The 13,537-nt window shown below is 52.7% G+C and overlaps 1 protein-coding gene and 1 long non-coding RNA gene across 10 annotated transcripts; both read left to right on the forward strand.

The window, feature by feature from the left end:
* The first annotated feature begins 3,193 nt into the window (after positions 1 to 3,193).
* LOC127477856 (uncharacterized) lies at positions 3,194 to 4,480 on the forward strand. The gene is made up of 2 exons (XR_007907058.1): positions 3,194 to 3,310; positions 4,140 to 4,480. It is a non-coding gene; the product is annotated as an uncharacterized LOC127477856 (long non-coding RNA).
* A 615-nt stretch (positions 4,481 to 5,095) lies between these two features.
* LOC127477854 (uncharacterized) lies at positions 5,096 to 10,860 on the forward strand. 9 transcript variants are annotated; one of them, XR_007907055.1, is made up of 9 exons: positions 5,827 to 6,026; positions 6,863 to 6,901; positions 7,447 to 7,517; positions 7,626 to 7,725; positions 8,195 to 8,307; positions 8,495 to 8,596; positions 8,701 to 8,800; positions 9,633 to 9,828; positions 10,198 to 10,604. XR_007907055.1 is itself a non-coding variant. In XM_051802843.1 (8 exons), exons 1-6 carry the CDS (start codon positions 5,595 to 5,597, stop codon positions 9,057 to 9,059), a joined length of 849 nt encoding a protein of 282 aa, XP_051658803.1. In that variant the 5' UTR covers positions 5,096 to 5,594; the 3' UTR covers positions 9,060 to 9,091; positions 9,633 to 9,828; positions 10,198 to 10,860. The 9 variants fall into 9 exon arrangements, 5 of the variants coding, with proteins under 5 accessions (XP_051658803.1, XP_051658805.1, XP_051658804.1 ...); XR_007907054.1 differs by having other exon boundaries at positions 5,828 to 6,026; positions 7,447 to 7,521; XM_051802843.1 differs by lacking the exons at positions 7,447 to 7,517; positions 8,495 to 8,596 and adding an exon at positions 8,896 to 9,091 and having other exon boundaries at positions 5,096 to 6,026; positions 8,294 to 8,307; positions 10,198 to 10,860.
* Positions 10,861 to 13,537: the final 2,677 nt, after the last annotated feature.

The following is a 13,537-nucleotide window of genomic DNA, read 5'->3' on the forward strand; positions in this document are numbered from 1 at the left end:
ATATGTACACAAACCACACTTTTCATCTACTCTTCTCAAGCCACTGGGCTATATCAGTTTTCTGTGGGGGTACATAATTTTTTTTTTTTTTTTCAATTATTAACACCCTGAGAATTACAGGGAGATTTGCCCAGACTTTGTTGGAGGTTAGGAGCTGGTCCAGCTCTTTAAAGATTCTGGATCTTGTTTTGTTTATTGAAAGATCTGTGATTCCCTATCATCAAATATCAGCTTAGAGAGGGTATAATGTATTTTGAAGACAGTGCTAGACAGTAAAAATATTACTAGAACTTCTTAAGGTTATTCCAGTAGCTCATAATTCACAAAAGTGAGGCAACACATATCTTTTAGTATTTCCAGGTGAAGGCTGGACAGACTTATTAAACATAATAAATGTCAAAAATATTTATGTGGATTAGTGAGAATAAGTTGGATTAAAAAACAATTTTTAAAGTTTGTAATTTATCTTGGAAGTTGTACATATGATCAGCCTGGTTTTAAGTTGTTCCGTAAAAACGTTCCTGGTAAGCTACCTTCTTGTTTTTATTGGATTAGTGGGACTCCTTCTAATAAAATATTTGACCATAATAACACCAGGTACTTTCAACTGACACTTTGCAATACAAAGTAAATTTTAAAAAGAAATCTTGAACACAGTATTCATCACTGTACCAAGTGGTGACAACTCCAAGTAGCATGCTGATTTAGAGTAGTTCCCAAGCATATTTGCAGATTCAATATGCATATGGGTCTTTGGGATGAGTAAGAGATCTAGTATGTTCCAAAAGTGCCTGAAAGAATCACAGAATCAACCAGGTTGGAAAAGACCTCTGAGATCATCAAGTCCAACCCTTGATCCAACCCCGCCGTGGTTCCCAGGCCATGGCACTGATGCCATGTCCAGTCTCATCTTAAAAACCTCCAGGGATGGTGAATCCACCACCTCCCTGGGTTATAGGCTGGTTATGTATTCTTAGATTTCATCCCAAACAAGTGGCAAAAGACACAAAAAAACCTTGATAAAACTCATCAAAGGGGAAGAGTTAACAATTACTGTGGAGCCTAAATAGAAGAGAGGATTTTGCAAATTAATTAGATTCTGCAGTGGTCCCTTTCCTTCAAAATGATCTATTTTACTTTTACATTATGGAGCCCTCTCATTTATTTCCAGAGTCCATTTCTCCCCCTCTTTTCCTAAGGTGTGGCTATGTTGTGAATAATTGATGCTTCTGCGTAGAAAAATATTTTCTTTATCATGTTGCAGAGTTTGGACTTCCACCAACCCATTAACTCAAAATAAACTCACAAGCATTCTACTGTCTGATCAGTGTCTGCATAGTGACATTTATCAGGAGAGAGAGAGACACAAGAAATAGTCAGCGACTGGAGATTCTTACAGACTGGAATAGTGACACTGTAATCTTGCTCGTTCCCTCCCTATACCTATCACCCCCTTTTCCAATCTCTATATTGTGTATGTGTCTATATTGTGTCTATATTTAGACACAGCTAAAACGACTGTTAGAAGTGTCCCTTGACATGTGTTCAAATCCAAACCACAGGTATTAAAATTCACTTGAAAAAACAACAACAACAACAACAACAACAAAAGACAATTTAAGCATTTTCTGGTTCCAGGACATACAACAGAAAAGACATCACCATTACTAAGCTCATTTCTGAGGTCAACAGATGGTCTTGCTACATTTAGAGTCCTTGGAAGTTGTTTGCTCTGTTCTTTGTTACAGAAAACACCTTGGAAGTAGATTCAAAAGACTGTATCCAGTAGACATGATCCAGTAGACATGATCTGAATTAGAAATAATAAAGGAGAGTCTGATGTTATCACACAGTATATTTCATGCATCCAGTCGGTGGCAGCAGCCCACAGATGCTTAGGCTAGAGATGCTTTAGTAAATAGAACAATTTGCAGCATTGTGTGAGCCATCAGCACAGCATAATAAAACCTCACGGAGGTACGTGGTTATACCTTTTTCTGAAAAAAGAAAAAAAATTTGAAAAGCACAAAATAACTTCTTATCTGCAAGAGTTCATTAACAACTGCCAGCTATGTATCATACAAGTGAAAGGAAGAGTTCTTTAAATGGGAACTTACAGAGGTACCATGGCACTTGAGTAATTAATACTGTACCCTTCTATCAACTATCTCTGCGTCTTGTTTAAAGGAAAAAATACCACACACTTTTTTCTTGTCATGGTTTTACACTGCCATCCAACACCTGACACACAAATGATCGATATTTAGCATCGCTCCCCACTCCGGTCACATCCATTGATGATCCATTCAGAGTAACTCCTTGCAATTATCATAACAAAGACTGGGGATAGACATGCATACATGGTACTAAAACTGAATAACCACAAAGTCTTTCGCACACGCATTCTCGAATTTTCTCTTCCATTTATGGATAATAACACTATTTGCAGAAAGGGCAGCAAAACTTTTCTCCGGGGATTTATTTATAACACAGTCTTGCTTACTCAAATGTAAATAACAGGCACCGCGACCCGTCTGTAGCCAGGGGCTGGGCGTGTGCCCGCGCTGGAGCCCCCTGTAAGCAGGGCGGCAGCCTGTTTGGCTGTTGAATGGTTTAGGATACAGGAATCTCTTCCCTGAGGTTAAAAAGCCTTTTAATACATGGTATGTTCTCCGTGTGTTAGTACTTCTCTGCTACAATCAAGTTACCTTTCAAACTCTTTTTTCATAAGCTTAGCAAATTGCATTCATTCTGTCCTTCACAGTAGGGCTTTTTTTCAAGCATTCAGATAATCTTTGTGGCTTTCTTCTTACACCGCCTTCATTTCTTCCACTGTTAGAAACACTTGACACCTGACTTGTAAGCAATATTCTAGTACTGGCTTCATTAAAAAAATTGCCTTCCTATTCCTATACACTGCCTTCCTGAATAGATTTTAAGTCTTCTTAATCCTGTTTACCTCACACACACAACACACACAACAGTGTGTTGACTCAGTTGTTCAACATGACTTATAAGCAAGCACTTTTCAAAGTTGCTGTTTTCAAGGATACTGTCCTCCCCTCCATACTTAGAAATTTTATTTTTTAGACATACAGCTCTTCATGTGAGTGCTTTTTGGACGACTGGACGGTGAAGCTGTCTGTGGGAATGACCTGGCTATGGCTCAGGGTAGTCCTAATTAAGGTGTCTTTTACTCCGTGTTCCCAGGCTGCCTCTTTCCCTTCGGTCGCCGTGGGTGTGCCGGACGCCTCTGGCAGGACTAACCCTGTGGCTTTTATGTCCAACGTGCTGTGCTGCGTGCCTGCAGGTAAGAAAAGCTGGGAGTGCAGTCCCTCTGCTTTGATTGCTGTGTCTCTTTGGGAGTGATTTTGGAGGGGAATCCCAGAGCGATTTGGTTTGAAGGGGACCTTCAAAGGCCAGCCTGTCTTGCGTGGGCAGGGACACCTTCCACTGTCCCCGGTTGCTGCGAGTCCCGTCCAGCCTGGCCTGGAACACCTGCAGGGATGGGGCAGGCTCAGCTTCCCTGTGCAGTGTGCTCTAATATCTCTCCACTGGCATCGTGAAAAATGTTGTCAGCGTGTTTTGTTGGACGACGGTAAGCAGGACCTGGGTGAAAAGGACATTCTCTTAGGTGCTGGGAGAAGGAGGACTCGTGCGGGCACCTGCAGAGACAGCGGGAACGGGAGCGTGCTGCGGAGAAGGAAAATTTTAGGGGTTGGGTGCCGAGAAATTTGTCCTTCCCTCGCCCTGTGCTCTGCACTTAGCAATGGGTCGAGTGCAGAAGTTTCCTGGGGACCCTGGGAAATGATGCCGGGTCTGCTAAGAAAAGTGGGGCCAAAGGAGCAGGACCTGGGTCTGCCAGCGTGGGAGAAACAAGGGACGGGTCATCCTCTGCCTCCAGGAGGGAGGGCAGCAGGAAAGGCCACGGACTAAAGCACTGAAGTGCCGTTCCCCAGGGAGCCCCTGCCCAGCACTGAACTTGCTTCTGCACTTGCTGTCCCTTTCCCAGCGGAGCCGAAGCGTCGGGTGCGGCTGCCGGGGGGATGGAGCTGCCAAGGACAAACTGGGAGGGTGTTTGCGAGGGAAGGGGGTAGAAGGAGCTCTTGATGTGCTTTTTTTACTTCTTCATCCCACAGAATTGCCACGAGAGGAAATACTTCAGAGGGGCTTCCCTCCAGATAAGCCCTGAATATGCCAGGAGGTTTCAGCCGGGAGGAAAGGAGCTGTGGAAGAAAAGCAGCCTAAAAGGAGCCAGTGGGGATCATCAGGTTTTCCAGCCAAGAAGAACAAGGAGAGAGATGGGGGAATGGGGTTCCAATTCCTAATGATTTGGTGGGTGCAGGAATGATTTCTGTGTGTTTTCCAGTCCCTTTGGATTCCTGAGATGATTTTAAAATGATGGCTTTAGCAATCAACTAAATCGCAGATGTTGTTTTTGAGAGGAAATGATGCCAAATAAATGCAGAGTTTTGGGTCAGTTTTGGGGATGATTTGGGTCAGTTTTTGGGGTCAGTTTGGGGTCATTGTTTGGGGTGATTTGGGTCAGCTTTTGGGATGATTGGGGTCAGTTTTGGGTCAGCTTTTGGGATGATTTGGGTCAGGTTTTGGGGTCAGTTTTGGGTCAGCTTTTGGGGTGATTTGGGTCGGTTTTGGGTCAATTTTTGGGGAGCACTGGGTGTTACTGGGGGTTGTTGAGGAGCACTGGGTGTTACTGGGGTGTACTGGGGAGCACTGGGTGTTACTGAGGGTTGTTGGGGAGCACTGGGTGTTACTGGGGAGCACTGGGAGAGAAAATGAAAAATAAAGAGAATAAAAAATAAACGAAATAAAGAAGGAAATATAAAAAAGAAATGAAAATTTAAAAAAAAAAAAGGGCAAAAAAACCTAAAAAGGAAATAAAATGAAAATGAAATAAAAGAGAAAAAAAAAAAAAAGAAACCCCTTCTTGGGCACCCCATTTCCTCTCCTCCCCCCCCCCCCGAACCGTAAATTGCGGGGTCATGCCCCCTAAAATGTGAGAAGGGGACCCCGAAATGTGGGTGAGGGAACCCCAGGGAGCCGGAAAAGTGGAGGGGGAGCCGCAGTAAGAAAGCGAAGCCGGGCGGTCGGGCGGCGGGGTGGGGGGGCAAGCCAAGGTGGCGACGCCGGCGCATGCGCAGTCGTTGGCAAGACGCCGGCGATCACGTGGTAAGTAAGGGCAGGCAGGAGAGGGACCGGCGACGCATGCGCAGTGGCTCTCGTGCCGGTGCAGCGCTCCCTGCTCGAGTTAAGGGCCGGTTCCGGCGGCAGGGCGGGACTCGCGGTCTCCCGTCTCTCCCGGGGTGTGTGTGGGGGGAATAACGTGAAGATTTCTTGGAGTGAAAGCGCAGAAAGTAGCGAGGAGGGACGCTAATTTGGGTAAAGTCGGTCACCGGAAGTAGAGAGCGACCGGAAGTCCTCCAAGGCCCCGGCCCGGAAGTCCGCCAAGCCCACAGTAAAGATGGCGCCGCCAGGACCGGAACGACCACACTAAAGATGGCGGCCCCTGCCCGGAAGTTCGCCAAGCCCACAGTAAAGATGGCGCCGCCAGGACCGGAGCGACCACACTAAAGATGGCGGCGAGAGGCCCCCCCCCTCCCCCCCCCCGCCCCCCCCTCGCCTCAGAGAGGCGTTTATCCTATTGCCTGACCTCCGCCGCGACCCGGACCCCCGCCCCGCGCCCGCAGCGCCGTCTCGCCGCGCCGCTTCCCGCTGCGGGGGCAGGGCGGGGCGCTCGGCGGCGCCGGGCGCGGGCGGCAGGTTCGTGGGCGGCGGCAGGCACTGGCGCGGGCAGCCCCCGTCTGAGGACCCCACGCGCCCACGCCGCGCCGCGCCGCGCCGCGCCGCCCGCTCGTCCCGCTCCGCTCCCGCTCCCGCTCCCGCTTCCGCCCCCGCCCCCGCCCCCGCTCCCGCCGTGCCCTGGAGATGCTATCGGGGCTGCGCCGCCGCCTTCCCCCCCCCGGAAGCGACCCACGCCGGCAGATCCGACGGAGATCGGCCCCGGGGTAAGCTGGGTGCGTCGGAGGGGGGGCGCGGCCGCTCTTCTGCCTCTCCGGCGGCCATCGGGGACTGCAGGCCGGGGAAGCGACAGGCAAGTTGCTCGCCTCTGCGGAGAAACTTGCACCTGCGTGCCGCCGCAGGGGAGGGTTCGGATGTGCCCTGGCATTGCACACGCACCACACCCCCCCGCGGGGAGGGTCTGCGCTGCCTCGGGGACCCTGTCTGTGCTGCCGGGAGAGAGAAATCCTTTGGGAAGCTGGGCTGGAAACAGCAACTCTGTGAATTGCTCAGCTTTTTCTAGGCAAGGGCAGGTTTTAGGGAAGAAAGGCCCGTACGCGCGAAAGGCGCCGCGGGTCTCGCCAAGGGGGGGGGGGCGCGCGGCTGCAGCGCCGCGCGCGGCTGCAGTGCCGCTCCCGGCCGTGTCCGCCAGGCGGCGACTGTGAGGCAGGGCCCGGCGCTCGGCGGCGCTCTTGCAAGCGACGCCCCTGGCAAAGCGGCGCTGCTTGGGCACTGCCGGCCTTCCCCCGGAGTGCCCGGGCTGGCCCAGCACCTGGCCAAACCTCTTAGGGAAGAGGCAAGGAACAACTGCGCTTGTTCTGCCGTTTCTTTAGCCAGGGACTGGAACACAGACAAAATCAAGGGGCTCTTTGACCTGTGCAGGCTCCGAGCATTTTGCAGCCTTCCTTAGCAGGGCATTCTCACCCTCTGAAAAGCTGAAAGGCTTTAACATCTGGAGACGTGCCTGCAGCTGTGCAGATTAATGTAGTTTCTTTTAGGAAACGAAGGGGAGGTTTTCCTGTTGCGAGCCTAAATACCGAGTCTACTCTGCTTTTTCAATCAGGTGACGAAGCTTATGGAAGAAAAGACCAAAGGCCTCGAGGTGAGTACATTCTACCGAGTTCTGCTTTTCTGGCATCGGTTTGGGAAAATCCCGTGAAATTCTAAAAAGCTTCTCTCCGTGTTTTCTAGTTGTTTTTTTCAGCCTTGGTGTAAGTTTCATGTAGAAAAGGGCATAGAATTATTAGAACAGAGAAACACGACTTTCTCGGGAGAGATGGAAGAAAAGTCTGCTGATTCCAGTTCTGCTTTTCTTGTCTTCCCTTCAACTGTCATTTTCTCTCCCCTGCTGTTCAAATAGGCAGCAGTTAATTGCTCTGCTGAAGAGTTTGCTGTCCTAAGTGTCTGTCAAATTGGTGCCTTCAACTCAAGATAGCACCTGCTCCTTAGTTACAAAAAGTTCCTCACAGGAAATGTTCAGGCGTGCCCATAAATCTCCTCGCTGTTTGTTTGGGAGAACAGGGTTTTCTCCTCTGTAACAGAATAGTCGTGGCATTTGCTATGGAATGCTGGTGGCAATCTAGTCAGAAGAGGACCCCGTGCTTCACTAATTTTCCCTTTTTGTTGTTGGGGGTGACTTCTTCCCAGGCATGTTATTCTTGACCCCCCCGGGGCAAGCGGAGGTGTCAGCGTCAGGAGCCATCCTACCTGAGGCCCTGGTAGGTCAGTGCTGTTTGTGTGACTGGACAGTGAAGCTGTCTGTGGGAATGACCTGGCTATGGCTCAGTGTAGTCCTAATTAAGGTGTCTTTTACTCCGTGTTCCCAGGCTCCCTCTTTCCCTTCGGTCGCCGTGGGTGTGCCGGACGCCTCTGGCAGGACTAACCCTGTGGCTTTTATGTCCAACGTGCTGTGCTGCGTGCCTGCAGGTAAGAAAAGCTGGGAGTGCAGTCCCTCTGCTTTGATTGCTGTGTCTCTTTGGGAGTGATTTTGGAGGGGAATCCCAGAGCGATTTGGTTTGAAGGGGACCTTCAAAGGCCAGCCTGTCTTGCGTGGGCAGGGACACCTTCCCCTCTCATCCCCGGTTGGATGCTCCAAGTCCCATCCAGCCTGGCCTGGAACACTTGCAGGGATCCAGGGGCAGCCTCGGGTTCCCTGTGCAGTGTGCTCTGATATCTCTCCACTGGCATCGTGAAAAATGTTGTCAGCACGTTTTGTGTGACGATGGTGAGCGGGACCTGGGTGAAAATTGGGGTTCTCTGAGGTGCAGAGGGAAAGAATTCTCCTTTGAAGTCCAATGTAATTCAGTTTTACACGAGTCTTGTCTGCCTTATGTTTGAATTGCTTTCTATTCTAGGCAGTTCTTTTAAATTAAACTTTTGTGTTTCCCCCCCCCAGTATCTTGTACAAGACAAAGCTGCCTTTCCTCGTGGGAACGGACTGGCCAGGCTTTGGCAATCTGGCCCCTCGAAAGACTAAAGTGACCTCTTCCAACAGGGGAAGACTTTCTGGTAAGCGGCGCCAGAAAGAACTGGAGTTTCTGGAGAATAAAAGCTGGAAGCGTGCCCCTGAAAATCCCCAGCCCTGGGTGGTCAGTGGTCTGACTTGCACGGACCAGTGGCCTTGGCCAGGAGCGGTCCTGCGGGAAGCGCCTTTGCCCAGGCTGTAATTTTAATTTCCCTTGGATGCTTGGCAAAGCCCCTCTGGGTGAGCCCCAGTGCCTGGCAGGAGCAGAGCGGGCTTGCAGGGAGGTATTCACCTGGTCAGCGTCAGGAGCCATCCTACCTGAGGCCCTGATAGGTCAGTGCTTTTTGTGTGACTGGACGGTGAAGCTGTCTGTGGGAATGACCTGGCTATGGCTCAGTGTAGTCCTAATTAAGGTGTCTTTTACTCCGTGTTCCCAGGCTGCCTCTTTCCCTTCGGTCGCCGTGGGTGTGCCGGACGCCTCTGGCAGGACTAACCCTGTGGCTTTTATGTCCAACGTGCTGTGCTGCGTGCCTGCAGGTAAGAAAAGCTGGGAGTGCAGTCCCTCTGCTTTGATTGCTGTGTCTCTTTGGGAGTGATTTTGGAGGGGAATCCCAGAGCGATTTGGTTTGAAGGGGACCTTCAAAGGCCAGCCTGTCTTGCGTGGGCAGGGACACCTTCCACTGTCCCCGGTTGCTGCGAGTCCCGTCCAGCCTGGCCTGGAACACTTGCAGGGATCCAGGGGCAGCCTCGGGTTCCCTGTGCAGTGTGCTCTGATATCTCTCCACTGGCATCGTGAAAAATGTTGTCAGCGTGTTTTGTTGGACGACGGTAAGCGGGACCTGGGTGAAAAGGACATTCTCTTAGGTGCTGGGAGAAGGAGGACTCGTGCGGGCACCTGCAGAGACAGCGGGAACGGGAGCGTGCTGCGGAGAAGGAAAATTTTAGGGGTTGGGTGCCGAGAAATTTGTCCTTCCCTCGCCCTGTGCTCTGCACTTAGCAATGGGTCGAGTGCAGAAGTTTCCTGGGGACCCTGGGAAATGATGCCGGGTCTGCTAAGAAAAGTGGGGCCAAAGGAGCAGGACCTGGGTCTGCCAGCGTGGGAGAAACAAGGGACGGGTCATCCTCTGCCTCCAGGAGGGAGGGCAGCAGGAAAGGCCACGGACTAAAGCACTGAAGTGCCGTTCCCCAGGGAGCCCCTGCCCAGCACTGAACTTGCTTCTGCACTTGCTGTCCCTTTCCCAGCGGAGCCGAAGCGTCGGGTGCGGCTGCCGGGGGGATGGAGCTGCCAAGGACAAACTGGGAGGGTGTTTGCGAGGGAAGGGGGTAGAAGGAGCTCTTGATGTGCTTTTTTTACTTCTTCATCCCACAGAATTGCCAAGAGAGGAAATACTTCAGAGGGGCTTCCCTCCAGATAAGCCCTGAATATGCCAGGAGGTTTCAGCCGGGAGGAAAGGAACTGTGGAAGAAAAGCAGCCTAAAAGGAGCCAGTGGGGATCATCAGGTTTTCCAGCCAAGAAGAACAAGGAGAGAGATGGGGGAATGGGGTTCCAATTCCTAATGATTTGGTGAGTGCAGGAATGATTTCTGTGTGTTTTCCAGTCCCTTTGGATTCCTGAGATGATTTTAAAATGATGGCTTTAGCAATCAACTAAATCGCAGATGTTGTTTTTGAGAGGAAATGATTCCAAATAAATGCAGAGAGAGAGCATGGAATCATCCTGGGATCCTGGAGTGGTTTGGGTTGGAAAGGATCTCAGGGATCATCTGCTTCCACCCCCTGCCACAGGCAGGGACACCTTCTAAGAGACATCCAGCCTGGCCTTGGCCACTTCCAGGGATGGGGCAGCCACAACTTCTCTGTGCCAGGACACCTCCCCACCCTCCCAGGGAAGAATGTCTCCCTTCTGTGCAATCTTTCCCTTTCTTCTCTGCAGGAAGTGGGCTGGGACAAGGGAATTGGCTCCCACGAGGCTGAGGATCAGAGCGGGCTCTGCACAGGGGACGACTTCCACTTCCGAACAGGGAAGGGCACCTTCGTGCCCACCCCTGGCAAACTGGGACAGAGTAACATCTGCCTGCTGCTGGCTGGAGTTCCCGTTGGCTCTGGGCTTTCTGTCCACGGGCCAGGGATCATGGCCAGAGTCCTTCAAACCTGGGGAACAGTGGCCTTCACACCATCCCTGCAGCCCGTCCAGGCCAGGATGCTGCCCATCGGCCCCTGATCGCAGGTGGATGTAGAAGTGATGGTGTTTAGGGAATGCTGATTGTATTTCCCTGACTTTAGCCATGTGGTCATTAAAAAGAGAAAAATAACAAGTCTATGGAAATCCCCTGCACTTGGGAGCTTGCAGCACTCTGGATTAAACTTGGCTCTCTAACGTTAAAACTGTGGGCGAGGGGCGGTGGCCGAGCAGGGCCAGCGGCGGGGCCGGACGGGGCCGGCCCGGGGGTCCCTTCCCCGCGGGGTCGCAGCCGCGGGACCCGCCCCCGCCCCGCGCGGCCCCTCCCGGCGCGCCCCGCCCGTCCTTGGGGGCTGCGGCCGCTCCCGGCGCTGCCGAGGCTGCCGGGGAGGGACCGGCCTGTGCTGGGGGCACGGGGTTCGTTCCTTGGGTTCGAGGGCGGCAGCGGGAGCGGCGCTGCGGGGCGGGACGTGCGGGAGGTACCGGGTGAGGGCGGGGAAGCCGCGGCGGGGCCCGGGGGCTGCAGCTCTCTGGCTTCCCGACTGGCTTTGCAGACATTTGCCACCTTCAGAGGAGGCACAAATCCCCGCGGAGCTGAGCAAGGGGTGCGGGGAGTGCAGCGAGCTGGGGCGGGGCTGTGACCAGGGCAGCGTGTGCGCAGTCCCCCAAAACCAGCCCGGAACAACCCCAGAGCCCAGAGCGAAGCGCCGCGGGATCGCGCCGGCCCCGCCCCTAGACTCGCCCAGGCCCGCTCCCCGGCTCGCGCCGGCCCCACCGCCCGGCCCCGCCCTGCCCGCCCCCAAGAACCCCGCCGTCCCCGCTGCCCGCCTCGCTCCCCTTGTCCCGGGAGAACTCCCAGACGGGCCGTGACCGCGGAGCTCCCACCCGCCCTTCCCCGGCCCCAGCAGCGCCTGCCGGGACTGCGGCGGGAGGCGCGCTGAGGGAACGGGGAGCGGGGCCGCGCGGAGGGGCGGGGTCGGGCTGAGCGGGCGGGGCGGGGCCGCAGGGCCAGGCGGGCTGGGATTGGGCGGAGGCGCTCGAGTGCTGATTGGGCAGCGCTGCTGGCCCGCGGTATAGAAGGGTCGGCGGGGAAGGTGTGGCCGGTTGTGTGTGAGGGCGCGGTCCAGCTGCTGCCCGGGCTGCGGAGGTGAGAGCGCCTTGTCCGCTGGGTTTATGGACCGGGGGAGCTGGGGGGCGTTTAGGTGCGCGTTGTGCTGGGCAGCGGGGGCCGGGTAAGCCCGTTACCTGCCGGGTAACCCCGGGGAGAGCCGTGGCATGGCTGTGGGGCCTGTGCTCTCTGGGTGTCTCAGGTTTTGCTTTGAAATTCCAAACCCTTTCCCCGTGCAGGGTTATGAGGCAAAGACTGCTTTAACTTGGTTTTTTGGTGCTGCGTTAATGCTTTTTGCTTGTTCTGTGTCCATTTGCAGCCTCGCTCGTGGTTTCCCCTGGTGTGGAGGGGAGTTGTGCTTCCTGCTGGGAGAGAGAACGGCCTTGGGAAGCTGCTCCATGACCCACAGCTGTGCCGAGCCCGGGAGTCTGTCCAGGTAAGAGCAGGGCTTATACTCCCAGTGAGGAGCTGGGGTTTGCTGTTGGAAGATAGAATGTGCCCATGCCTTTAAATGCAAGGGCAGGCAGAAGCTGGGAGGGACCTTGAGCAGGTTTGGTGGAGATTTTGGCCTCCAAACCTCCAGGTTTGGAGGCCGCCATCTTAAGTGTGGCCTCGGCTAAGTTCTAGTCCTGGTGGCGCCATCTTGAGTGTGGCCTCGGGGCGGACTTCTGGGCCACGGCCGCCATCTTTGGCGTGGTCTCGGCACAGTTTTAAAAGACCTTGACTGTGGGGGAAGTGTCCAGGAAAAATGATTCCTTTTTTGCAGGGAGGCAGTTTGCAAGGACAGGTGGGTTGCTATGCTCTCTAGCAAAAATACTCCCCTTGGGATGTCCAGGGTGAGGAAATGTTGGCCATGTGTGGGCTGGAGAAAAGGTGTGTGGGTACCTGAGTGTGACACCCGTGGGTGTGCAGGAAGGGGGTTCTGGTGCCATTGGAGCTGCCAGGGAGCCAAAAAGGGCACAGTTGTCTGAAAAAGGCAAAATGTTTTAGCCTCTGTTGACACCTGTACCAAAGGAGATGCAAATTTTCCCTTTCTCATCTGCAGACTTCACAAAGCTCCCCAGGAAAGGAAGCTTTAGATTCCTCCCCAGCTTTATGCTAAAGGTTTCCTTCCTCCTGTCTCAGCACCCTTTCTGCTGTTGGGAGAGCACAAGGTGGATGGAGAGGATCCCCAGGCATCTGCAGGCACAAGGGACTCATATAACTGCGATTTTCCTATGCCCCTTGTGAAAGGGACTTTCAGGATACTCTTGGGAATGTGCCAGCTCTCCTGCTGAAGCTTTTCTATGGAATATTTGAACACAAAGAGTAAAACTAAAATCAGGTCTGTTCTGGAGTATGTTACACTTGTGCAAAGCTCCTTTCCTCTGTTTATTTTCTGTTCTGGAAAGAACAATCTGGGGTTCCTGGGCACTTCCTATTGAGTCATTCCATGAAAATAATTTTGTACTGAAAGGGGAAAGGAGCTGTCTGTGGAAGGTCAGATGTGCATGATAAAAGCTTTATGCTTTTCAGACAGTAAAGTCTTAAAATATATAGCAGAGCTATATATGACAATGAAGAGGATTACACTCAAATGCAAGGTTTTTAAATTTAATAATTTTGTGTGCTGTGTCGGTAAGGTACTTTTGTAATTTGTTATCTTGCTTTCTTTTCCTTAGGAGCCTTGCGTCTTTTGAGATCTCCTGATCATTTCAACTGCAGCTTGGTATTTTTTCACAAGTGTTATCCCATCCCGAGGTGAAGCTGCTCTGTGTTGAGGATGGCTACAGACACCTAGGTTTGCAAGTAGTCAGTGGGGGGTTACAGCCCAGAGATGGAGCAAGGGCTTGGGTGTCAGCTTAGGAATTGCCAGGGGTGTTTTGAAGGTAGTATGGGTGGAAAGCAGTGTCCAGGAGCCCCCTAAATGCCTGTGAAGGCATCCACTGACTTTTCAGATGTGCCACTTAAGTTTTCCTCTCGTTCACCCAGATATTCTGCGCGATT

This window comes from Manacus candei, unplaced genomic scaffold (assembly GCF_025592945.1).
Source record: "Manacus candei isolate 608988 ecotype Guabito, Panama unplaced genomic scaffold, ASM2559294v1 h1tg000057l, whole genome shotgun sequence".
In the NCBI taxonomy this organism is placed as follows: Eukaryota; Metazoa; Chordata; class Aves; order Passeriformes; family Pipridae; genus Manacus; species Manacus candei.